Source organism: Strix aluco, chromosome 21 (genome assembly GCF_031877795.1).
Source record: "Strix aluco isolate bStrAlu1 chromosome 21, bStrAlu1.hap1, whole genome shotgun sequence".
Taxonomy (NCBI): domain Eukaryota; kingdom Metazoa; phylum Chordata; class Aves; order Strigiformes; family Strigidae; genus Strix; species Strix aluco.
The window spans coordinates 9663864-9676495 of record NC_133951.1 but is presented as its reverse complement, the minus strand read 5'-3'; the positions used below and the strand labels follow the sequence as shown (position 1 = coordinate 9676495).

The window sequence follows — 12632 nt, the reverse complement described above, 5'->3', positions numbered from 1 at the left end:
TGCTTTCTGCATTCTCAAGGTAATTTTTTTAAACACAGCCAAAAAAAGAAATTTGAGACTTGATATACTCGGGTAAAACACCATCATATTCTTGGTATGATGGACATAATTCATTTTCAGTACACATAAATAAAAATTTGGCTCCAGTTCCAGCAAGTGCATGTGTATAAAAATTACTGAAAGTTAAAGAGAATTATGTTTCAGAACTATTCTTTCTCGATGTCTGTTCTTCATCTGCTGGAAAAAAATGTGACAGCTAAATTTAAAATGGATTGAAAGTTGTCTAGCACTGTAATATTCAATTCAGTAATGGTGTCCAAGTCAAAGACACTTGAAAAATGCCTGAACTGCTGGCAACAAGCTCTTCAGAACACATGGAATCCTACTTAGTTATGAATCCAAGTTATTCTTTCAAAAGCCTTTAAATATAAAACAGCCTATGATATCAGCCTGTTTTGTGACCTGCCCAGCATGGACACTCTTAAACGTGAGAGAGAGAACAAGAGCACTGCATGGATAGAATAATGGTTTATTGGAAACAAATATTTACACAAAGTATAAAGGCAATCCCTTCAACCATTTCTTTTCTAACAAGACAAAGCTACCCCATTACAAGATTTGTTCAGTAACAGGGTTAGATTTAGTAACAATGCAGAATATTTTAAATCCCTGAGATTGAGGCCCTCTCACCTTATATGTACTCCATCCTCCTCCCCCTCCACCCTGCCTCCTGCAAAGGTGCTGGAAATTTAATTTCCTGCTCAGTTGTGCTTTTAGTGGATTACCATCCAAAATTAATTTCATTCTTTACATCAGCATGAAATTTTAAAATGCAAGCAAGCACAAGTTTCACATCAAGTTCATTCACATTCAGTTGCAGGCATCCAGTTTAAAATTACTTCCAATCTGAAGTTGGTATCCAAGATGCTTTATCAACAAGGCTACTGACTCTGATAATATAACTTGTTCCCCTTAAATCAGGCATGGAAGACTACTCCTTTTTTCTAGCTGGACACAGCTAATGGTTTTTACTTTTTGTACAGGGGTATTGAGATGTGAATGCAAGGCTTTAGGCACAAGTCCTTTTATATCTGGACTTAAAGCCATCACAAGGAAGCTTGGTAACAGAGTTCCAGTTCCTACTGCAGACTTCTAGTAATTTACCTATATGCCCTCAGCATTTTTTAGGTTTAGAGCAGGCAGACAGTTTAAGAATGACAAAGGTGTGTAGCAAAAGTGTTTCCTCCTAAGCAATGCAAGTTCCATTATTTAATTCCAGTAGGAAGCCACCCTGCAAGGCCACAAAGGCAGATCTAGGCATAACACATGCAGAGAATTTTCAGTCCATTTTTCAGACATTTTTCTTAGCAAGGTTGTTGTCTCTTGTCCGAGGATGTAATATTTCAATCAACAGAACTCCTCAGCTGACACATGATAATCAGCATAAGCAAAGCATGGGGGACAAGGCTAAACTTAAGTACTTTCAAAAGGATGCAGCTGATGTTGGTGTTAACTTGCCAGTGGCTGGCTCTTCAGTAGGAGATGGAAACAAAGACCTAATAAAATTCAAGGCATAAACCAACTAAAATAAAATTCTTTCCAATGTTAGAGGTAGATTTTATCCAGTGTAATATATAATAGCCAACCCTGTAAGTGCAGAACTCTAGGAATTAAACAATTCAGATCATCTTTGACCTATATGCTCTTAGAATAATTACGGCAAGCTTTCTGCATATCCTTCAAGAAGGCAGGCACACCACTCTGTAAAGAGAAAAGTGCAAAAGTCATTCTTGCATACTGTAATCAAGAAAAACTATAAGCAAGATGAAAATTCTCACTATATAGATCAAAGCCTTCTAAGAAATACAGGACAATTCTAAGATCTTGTACAAAGCAGCAGACCATTCCATTAATCCTCCATGAACAGACTGCATTATTGAAGTTTGCTTGTGTTAAGGCTATTCACATATGCTCTGGAACATGGATTTGTTGTTTTTGTTGCACAAATTTACCTGCCTGGTTGACTAACCAAAGAAATTTGGTAGGAATAAAAAAAAAAAAATTAAAATTAAGACAAGTGCCATGAGAGCAGACAACAGTGAGACTCTAAAAATGGGTCTACATAAGAGCTAGAAAGGTCAATACATCCATTTCACAAAAAAATAATTCTACACAACATGCAGGAGACAGGTATGGATGCAGTGAATACATTGTTTGAAACAGATTAGCCAAAGACAACTGCGCTGTCAACCTTTACTTACCTTGGCAGCCCAATTGACCAGCCATGATGGAATCATGCCACCAGGGTTATCAAAATAGTACATATAGACTAGAGATGAGAGAGAAGTTACCAGAAAGTTATCCAGCCATAGTCTACTAGCTCTAACAAATATGACAAAAGCTGTCAGCGTGCATGACTGAAGCACCAAGTACAACAGTTCTGCTCTACATTCTTCACAAAAAAGTCCACTTGTACTTAAGTGGAATGTGAAGTAAGTATAGCCATTGCCAGTTAACCTCTGGGAAGCTGAGTGCACCATAACATTAATTTAGGCTATTGCAAACCATTTTAGGCAGCCTGTCTTATAAAATAAGGTTGTCTTTAAAGGACTAATCTCAGACAGGAGCCAATCTCTCGGCAAACCCTTTAATGTATAAATCTGTCAAACGTGATACTTGCATCATTGCTGAGCTGACCAGGTTGCTGCTAGTATCAGACTACCCAACTGAACTGGCTGGCAGGAAAAGATGTGCGAGCTGGGGGGGGGGGGGGGGGGATAGCAGCCAGAATGAAGTGGTCAGTAGTCTATTCTTAATTACACAGCCCATCTGTTCAATAAAAAAATTCCTAGCAGTAGCACCCTGCACTGGATGTTTCCAAAAGTTCCATTCATTTTTAAGTATTCCTACTGCTCAGTACATTCACCTTATAGTAACTGCTTTTAGTAAAATTTCCAGTCTCCCTCTTTGTGCATTTTGCTAATACATACATTCTTTGGCTATATGACTCGTGATCGCACCTTCTTGACCTCTTACCTTTAGATCCAGTCTTGCCATCGCTTTCAATTGCCAGACTTTGTTTATAGCTTTTAACTCTGATAATACCAGGCTTTTCAGGGCACTGAGGAACTGACACACTTTGAGCTAACACAACCCAGATCTTCCGCCCATCAACATCCATCTCTCGGCATTCACGAATATAGACATACTGTATTCCAAGTTGAGGAGGCATGTCAAAGCACTGTCAGTTTGGCTTATGATGAATTGACAAGTGAATTCCATTACAAATACCAGCCCCTTCAAGTTAGTTCTTACACTTCTACGGGATTCAACCCTGCAGAGTAATAATTCAGCTATGTGAGCTTCAGTTGTGTGTGGGAAGAGGCACCCACACTCTTCTTCATGCTATACATATTCATGTAACATGAGGACTGCAAGATTTTAAACCAAGTGCAGCAGAGCAGTAGAATCAGCATGTCATTGGCATCCTTGGATGACCAGGTGACAAAAACTGCAAGAGGAACAAAAAGCTTGAAAGGATACATCCCTGTTTGAGAGAGGAAAAGGGTACTTCACTTCCCAGTAGATTACTTTTTCACCATCATATGTTTTCTCATACAGTTCTACAGTTGAAAAAGGAAGATTGTTAGATATTTTTAATTTCTACTGCAACAGAACCATACACAGCATCAAGAACTGCTCAGATTTCTGACATGAACACATTTTACATGCAAACCTTATGTCAAAATTGATACATATGTAAAATTGCAGCAGTAGAAGACATTAAAAAAAGTTCCGTAGCAGGGTTGTTGAGGAACCAAATACACAAGAATAGGCCTGTTTTTCTGCTGCTGTTGAATTCATTGATGGAAAAAAAACCCCAAAACCAAACAACCCAATCCACAAAACCCTCCCCAAAAGAACAATTCTGGGGGGAGACAGCGTCAAATTCCTTTTCAGACAGTTAGCTCATTCAAACCCTTTCCATCTCTAAGCTTTTTCCTCACCTATACATATTCTGTATAATTCTAGGACACAAGTACAGTATGCTTTTTCACAAGCATGTCATTATCCTTGTAAATGATTCCGAGCTAACACAGAACTGGGGTGGGTACTGGTTTCTAATACCTGAAGAGGTCTTACATGATGGATTAATGAAGTTTGGAAAAGCTATTAGGAATTTCACAGCAGTATATAGAGGCAACAGTGAACAAGAACCTTGAGCATTTTATGAGCCTTCATTACACCACCTTCAGTCTGCCTGGAAACTCAATCAGAAGGCAGCTGAATAGGAAAAAAATATCTAAGAATAGTCCCTAAAACATGGTAGTGACTCAGTCAGGTAATAGCATGGCATAAAGGAGAAACACTAACTCAAATTAAACTACATAACTGAGTTTGAAAAATTATATACTGTACGGCTTCTTCCCTTGAGGCAGTAACTGCCATCATCAGGGTAATAGACCTGACAAGCCACGGGGCTGAGCCAGGGTAAATTCCTGTTTGCTCAGGGACTGGTCATTCCATGAGTGCAGATAAAAAGGGTGAGATCCAGAAAGGTGGCTCACATTAACAGTCAGACTAGTCTTTTTCTCCTTTAGACCAGACTTCTGCCTAGAGGTGCTATATATCCTTCAGAGCTAATGCACACCGTCTGCAACATCCCTTTCAGCAGTTTTGAAAATGAGGCTAGAACTGACTGATAATCTCATTGCTAAGGCAAGAAGAGTGACACAGATGGGAGATTCTCTCCCTATGTGACATGTTCCAAACTAGGCTTCTGTTAGTATGTCCTGCAAGTCAGCTGTCACCCATGAAAACAGTTTCTCCTCTTCTCCAGGTTGGAGCAGTATTGGATGCACAATAATCCGCGCTGTAATAAGCATTACGCTATCCACCAGAGGTCACTGGAGGATTGGTTTATTAGCTTAGCTTTCATTTCTAACTGCAGAGCTTTCCCTTTTCAAATGGATTAAGACACTATATTAAAGATCTCAATGCAATTGTTAGCTACTAACTCATCTATCTACCTCTGTATCTTTGCAAACACAGAAAAAACCCCACACAACAGGTAAGTCGTGTCCTACCTGTATTCACTTTAGTCCATCAATACTAGTGGACAGCTTCTAATCAAAGCAGGATACAGTGCATTTTAAGCAGTAACCAGATTTCACTTAGCATTACAACAGATCACAAGTCCATTTTATTCACAACAGGCACAGCTGCATTAGCTGCTTTAGCAGTCAATTATTACCATTACATTGTTGGGAAGTGTGATCTCAGTCAGGATGGTGTTGCAATCAGGAGCAGCAAGTTCCAATATTGCTCAGGCCCAACCGTTTTGTATCATGCCACAGAAGCATATTGTATCTCAGTCACTGCTCTACAGTTTAGCCACAGTTTCCCTGCTGAATTGGCAGCTTCAGCACAGACCAGGCCTCTGGATGTGCCCATCTTGTAGCTATCCAGGAGCCTGATCTGGAAATAGCCAGGGTACCAACACCAATGCAATGACAGCAGCAGACTGATACCAAAAGTTCTGAGGCCTCAGGCAACGCTTGGCAAGAACAGATCAAAGCACAACCCTCTGAAGTACTCCCAGGAATCCTGTCCATATCTGCCTCCATTCAGGCCTTCATAAAGGGGTTTGCTGAACAGAACTAGAGGACAGACATTAGCTCCTCTTACGCTTAGTGCAGGAGCCGCTACCTTTTCAGCTAAAAAGGCAGCTACTTCTAATCTGGTCACATTTTTATTTCAATGCCAGCCAGCAGTTCAGCAGAGAACTCTTCTTTGGACTGCCGTTATTGCATAGCTGTAAGAGCAACAAGGAATACAAACAGTGAAACAAAGAGCAAGAAGGCTGTGAATGGAAATTTTCTGGTTTTTCTGCCTAAGTGTGAAAGGAGAAAAAAAACAAGCTTATATTGTTTACACTGAAAATGTTGGCTAGCCCTATTTCATCATATGTACAGTTCTAAAGAATGAGTGCACTTGTGTCAATTTTTAAGCCAAAAGGAAAGCATTAACATTATGTTTATGCCTTTCAAGAGTTAACTTCAGTGAAATGCTGGACCTGAAGTACCAGCACAAGTATAATTTCACAGATGAACATATCATGGTCAGCAAGGATATAAACACCAGCTCTGCAACGTTATCTAGTTTTTAGTTTAAGGGTGTAGCTTCCCCCAACTACTTCCTTTCTTTTCTCTAAGAAGGCATTAAAAAAAAAAAAAATGTTTAAGAAGGATTCAGTTCTCCCTAATGCACTTAAAGACCACTGAAGTAACTCGAGATAACATAGTATTTTTACATCCAATATAATAATGTTGAGTCCCATTCCAGCTCTTTTTGTTTCATTAATTGTAAAGTGGCCATTGCTACAAGAAAGCTATTGCCCCTTTTGACAAATAACACTTACTAATGAAGACATAGCTTCTTAAGCTTGGCCAAGTACTGACAAGAGTCAAATATATGGTTCTCTGTATCGCTACAGCCGAAGGCATTACCAGTAATCATTCACCATAGAGCTGTCCTAGACTTAACAAGAAGAACATTTAACAATTCTTTGGTTTTTAATACTGTTCTTTGTTCAGCAGAACACTTTGATCATGTTTCAGTTTTGTTGACCTGAACTGATTTTAAGCACAGGCTTAAAAGGGAAAGGTTGCCCATCTTTAAAATAAATGGATTACTGGAAACCTACATCAGCTGAATCCTTGCCTTGTCACTGCTGACTTTAGATGTTTTAACATCATATGGGTATCGAGGTTCAACTCCCTTTTTCAAAGACAACATTAAATAAACACAACTTAATTAGTTATTCCTTTCTCTGTAAAAGCCCAAAGTCACCAACTATTCTCTCAATACACCCATTTCTGATTGTAAAAGGTGCCAAGAACAACCAATGATTTCAGGAAGAGACATTCCATCACGCATCAAACTGGTACAAGCCAGAGGAAAATTTTTGATGAGAACAATCAGCCACTGGAATAATCTCCGCAGGGAAGTAGTGGATTCCCCAAGATTGGGCACTTTTAAGATTCGGCTGGACAGGGGCTGGGCCATCTTGTCTAGACCGTGCTTTTGCCAAGAAAGGTTGGACCAGATGATCCTTGAGGTCCCTTCCAACCTGGTATTCTATGATTGCACTGCTTGACTGCAATATGTGAAGATACACAAAAGGTACCATCTCCACTTCTCCCCAGAACATCTACTAAAATTCAGCTGAGAAATTACAACAACTAGAAGCTACAAGGTGCTCCAGCATAACAAGTGATGCCAATTATATGCTTTAACCAACATGGAAAGAATTAATTACAGAAGAAGGCTATATGGTGATGAGATATTAGTTGTTCCATGGCAGTGTTTATTTGTATATTTGCAGAGTGCAACCTTATCCCAAAAGATACTTAAGTCTGGCCCAAAGTCTTTGGATGCAGCAACTTTAAAATACCTTTGAAGAAAGTTTTAGTGGGAAGAGTTGATGCGGACATAAAGCTTGCTTTTGAACTGCCTAGATGAGCTTACCTTTAACATACTGATCCCATTGTTTTCTGAAATTTAAGTCCATATAGACATCCACACATAATTTTGGGGGACAGTCAGCAAGACCACCGAAGAGTTTATATTCATAAAGTCCTGATTGCTGTGGAAACAGAATGGGAAGAGGAAAAGTCACACAGGAAAGGGAAGTACTCAGCAGCAGGGAGAACAGCTGAAGGAAGTTAGGTGGGGCACATACTACAAATGTGCTCAAGAGCTGCGAAAGCAAGTGTTCAAAAAACAATGCAAGATTCAGTCTTTAACCTCTCGACTTTTTGATCTATTCATGAAAGTTTAAATCCAGACAGGCTGACCTGCCCTGCACAATGGTTGTTCCTTCCCTTACACCCGTACTCTTTTACTTCATAAGTAGTTCCAAAGGGAGCATGTTTCTTCATACACACATACCCCTTTTCATCTCCAGTGGTCAGTGTGAACTAAATCCTGCCCACACTGAAGCTTACCAAAGCATTAAATTCTCGTGACAAGGTCTCCAGACCCTATATAACATGCTTATGAATCTCAGCCATTTCCAAGAGGTGCACAACCTTAAATAAGCTTTCCAGCAAGTTAAGTACGCTTATACTTCAGACTGTGATACAAGATTGCTTTACAATGTTCATGCTTATATACAGTGCACTATTACATCTACCTTGAATATTTATCAGGTATTTTCTTACTGAAAGCTGTCTGTACTGAAGGGGTGGGGTGCAGGATATCTCCTGTGTTAATGCTTTTAATGTCACTCTCAACATATGGAAACTCCATCTGTACCTATCGAGCAATGTTTGTACTATTGTTAGTACCTGTTCAGGACTAAATTAAAACAATGAGAGTATTTTAAATATACAGTGTAGGAGTTAACTTAAGCATTCCCAAGGAAAGAGAGGGAAAGACTATACAATATTCTGTTAGTAAATGGTTGATTTTTCTTCTTCCCCTCCCCTTCACAAATCAACCCTAGAAGACAAAGTTTTGATGTACCAGAAGATAATAAATAATGGGACCAAGAATCTTAAGCTACCCATCTTCACTGTGGCTTCACTGAAGCATCAATCACTAGCTTCAAACCTGAACTGTACAGCTCCATGCACTCATATCATCTTTGTAAAAGGCATCAACATTTTTATTTTCACAAGAAAAGCTAATTTTGAAAATATCACATCTGAAATGTGAGACCCAACAGCATATGCCAAAGCACAACATTGGTACTTCAAAAATAGTTGGTTTAGCTCAAACACTATTTTGTTCCAGGTCACCAGTCAGATATGCTATGTGGATTCTCTTGCATGTATGTATATTTACATGAAGTGTCACATAAGGCAGGAGAACAGCAAACCACAGTTCTCCTCACTCTTCTAGTCATTCAGAAAAAAAGTCTTACTTCGCCACGTCATGGGGCTGCTCTTCCACTGAAGAACAGAAGTCTTTGTATTCTTTTCCTGGACTTTGATTACAACTGCATCTTGAGAGGTAACAAACCAAGCTCACCCAAAACTTTAATTCTGCAGTCAACATGCAAAGCTAGCTGTTCATCAGCACACTCAGCATTTCTTTGCAACCTTTAGCTTCCTCTTAATCTGTTTGATAGAAGGAAGCCATCCAGAATTTTCTCATTTAAGCTATCAGAGCTTGCCTCAAAAACTCTGCATAGAATTGTGTGCTTTGTACCTTAGTGAGGACAGACTACAGTTTCACACTTCCAGAGTAAAAGCTTTAGGACCACAAACTACTACATTGTATTGCTTCTTTCTACAGCTTTTATGTTCCACCTAACAGGCAGCTGGAAGTGCCTGTAATACTTTCCACTTGAGGATTATCAGAAGAGATGCATACAATATAGGTCTTTAAAGCATTTTTGCTATAGATAGAACCTCCATCAGAGGTTAAAATAGAGCTGTAGTGATGTCATTTACTGTCACATAATTCAGAAGCCGCTAAATAGAGAGTGCAAGTGCTGCACTACCTAATCTCCTGATTTAACACATGGGATTCTACCTTACATTCAAAGGTAGGCTCTCAACTGCTTCGCAACATCAGCTCAGTCATTCTTACATCTGTAGCCTTCAAGTTCTTATACTGTAGCTCAAGACAAATCAAGAAATTATGCTGTTCTTCTCTACCAATCCATTTGTTCCACTGCTAGACAAATTGTGGCATACATCATATCTTCTACTTTAAAAGGTAGTATTTTGATAATCATATGATATAACAAATCATGATCTGAAAAGTGAACAGTGTATCTTGTAGGAGGTAAGATAGAAAAAGATATTCAATAAAAACAGGAATTTACAATTAAAAAGTTAAAACGAGAGTGAAATGTTTCAGGTTTTCAGAGGCCTATCAGCAGGAGAGTCAATCAGTGGGTTGGAATAGAGCACAGAGCTGGAAAGCATGGGAGATGTATTTGTGTAGCCGGCAGAGAAGGTGGAAAGAGAAGGCAACAGGAAATATAATTGCTGCCTTCAGTTTCCTGGACTACCACTGCTATAGTGAACTTGCAGTTCAATAAGTGTTAAAAGCCAATTTTTCCAGTAACAACTTTAAGCAAAGACCCTCCTCCCAGACTTGGTTCTTCTTCTCATTTGGTAATTTGAAGCAACTGAAAAACAAAACAAACAAGAGACTCATTTCCCAACAGAATCTGAAGACTGGACTCAAAAAGGTCCCTTGAATCCTACCTAGTCCATCCATCTAGCCAAAATTAGGGTCAATGTACAATATGCCAAAAAAAAACCCCAACCAAACCCCCCAAAAAGACACCTCTAAATGTTTTTAGTCAGCTCACTAGTCCTATATATAAGCATGAGAAGGAGAAGCCTGAGCTACTTGCCGGCCAGCCAGCTTCAATTTATACAATAGCAGCAGAGCCACAGCAACACAGGCTGCCCTGATCCAAGCAAGTCTCATGGACACCTGGTCCCACTAGTTTGGCTAAATCCAGCCTTCAACTTCCCAAAGTTACTTTGCCTTCGTTCACTGTGTGATGCATTTACAGGTCTGTGATGAGCTCCAGACCTGAAGTTTCTATTTCACCCACTCCAGAAGCAATGCTCCTAGCACCCTCCATTTCATCAGCATATCCAATTCCCGCAGAGATAGCTGGCAGACACCACAGGCGTGCCTTTGCCCTGTACACTCATTGATAAGCTTGTCTTGCTATTGCCAGTTACCATGTCCGTGACGTAAATATTTACCACCAAAAAATTCTGAGGTGTATGAAGTGACTTTTTACTTTTTTAAAGACTTTCCCTACCCTGTCTTGCCTTTCACACAGATCTATACATTTGCTTTATTTGTCATTTTTTCCTAACATGACCATGCCTGAAATAATTTTTCAGGATACAAATCCAAAATTTTCATGCAAAGCACAGCACGAAGCCCAGCTTTATAAGGAGTTGAGGAGAGGTAACTATGATCACAGAGCTAACGAAATAGGATATTTATATGGATTCAAAAGTCAATATTTAAATAATAAATTACTGTGATTTATTATTTAATAAACACTCACTACATTAATCACTCACAAGTCAGTTCTGGAAGCATAAAGTTTTGAACTTCTTTTAAGAAGTAAGTCCCCCCCAAAAGGGGGGAATTTCATTCTAACCCATCATGGTTTAGGCCCAGACGGCAACTTAACACCACGCAGTCACTTGCTCACTCTTCCCTGCCCAGTGGGACGGGGAGGAGAATTGGGAAAAAAGGTAAAACTCATGGGTTACTGTTTAGTTTAATAACCAAAATAAAATATAATAACCATAATGATAATAAATAATAATTGTAATGAAAAGGGATATAACAAAAAGAGAAAGAAGTAAAACTGGAGAAAAAAACCCCAAGAGATGCACAACACAATTGCTCAGCACCTGCTGACCTGTCAGTCCCGGGGCAGCGATCCACCCCTCCCGGCCAACCCCCCCAGTTTCTGTACTGAGCGTGATGTTCTATGGTACAGGATAGCCCTCTGGCTAGTTCAGGTCAGCTCTCTGGCCATGCTCTCTCCCAGCTTCTTGTGCACCTGCTTGCTGGCAGAGCACAGAAACTGGAAAAAAATCCTTAACTTAGGATAAAAGCTACTTAACGACAGCTAAAACATCAGCGTGTTATCAGCATTATTCCCACACTAAATCCAAAATACACCATACCACCTTCTAAAAGAAAACTAACTCTAGCCCAGACAAAACCAAGACACCTTTTCTGAACTACCTCCTGATTTTAGAGGGAGAAAGGTGGAAAATCAGTTTGAAGGGAGTTTTGGAGAGAGGGAGAAGGCAGGGAGGCAGGACCCTGCAGATCAGGAGGATGCTCTAACGTGGGAAGTGCTCGGGAGCCGGCAGGCGGGGACGGGTCTCTCCTTGGCCACACGCACCCCTCCAAGGGGGCTCGGGGGGGATGCGGGACACGCGGAGCCGACACCCCGTTAGATCCCCGACTGCTCCTGTCGCCGAGGGCACCCTCCACCCGGAATTTCTCCGGCCATCAGCTGCTAACAAGCGTTCAGAGCCTCCGCGTGTGCCGGTTCCCCCGGCAGTTTGTACGCGCGGCGCTCACCGCGGCAGAGCCGCTTTCTCCATCAGCAGTTAATAGCATTACCCTGAAAGCTGCTTTCGGGGAGCCCGCAGAAACTGAGCCGAGGCCGGTAACGCCAGGACGGGCAACAGATCTCGGCCTGACCTGGGCGAGGACCCGCCGGCACTCCCCTGCCCCCGGCAGCCAGGCGCCCCCCGCCCCGCCCCGCTCTGCCCCCCCCCATCCCCCCGGCGGGGAGGGCCCGGGGCACGGCTCGGGGAGCCCCCCCCCCACCTCGTTGTGCAGCCGGTAGATCCTCACGCCCATGCTCTCCACCAGGAGCTGCCAGGGCCCCCCCGCGGCCGGCACCGGCTGGTCCAGCTCCCGGCAGGCGGCCCGAAACTGCTCCTCAGAGAAGCCCCGCACCGCCGGCGCCTCCATTCTCCGCGGCGGCGGGAGGCGGCGGCCGGGCGCGGGGCATTGGCGGCCGCGCCGGGCCCAGCCAATGGCCGCCGCCGCCCCTCCCCGCCGGCCGCCCGGCCCCCGCCGCGCCCTGGAGCCGCCGCGCCGCCATGACA

At 41.8% G+C, this 12632-nt stretch overlaps 1 protein-coding gene across 2 annotated transcripts; it reads right to left on the bottom strand.

Moving 5' to 3' along the window:
* Nucleotides 1–509: 509 nt before the first annotated feature.
* Nucleotides 510–12541, bottom strand: PCTP (phosphatidylcholine transfer protein). 2 transcript variants are annotated; one of them, XM_074847024.1, is made up of 6 exons: nucleotides 12349–12541; nucleotides 7531–7648; nucleotides 3544–3623; nucleotides 3037–3208; nucleotides 2262–2329; nucleotides 510–1761 (listed from the first exon to the last, which is right to left on the bottom strand). In XM_074847024.1, exons 1-6 carry the CDS (start codon nucleotides 12493–12495, stop codon nucleotides 1696–1698), a joined length of 651 nt encoding a protein of 216 aa, XP_074703125.1. In that variant the 5' UTR covers nucleotides 12496–12541; the 3' UTR covers nucleotides 510–1695. The 2 variants fall into 2 exon arrangements, with proteins under 2 accessions (XP_074703125.1, XP_074703126.1); XM_074847025.1 differs by lacking the exon at nucleotides 2262–2329.
* Nucleotides 12542–12632: the final 91 nt, after the last annotated feature.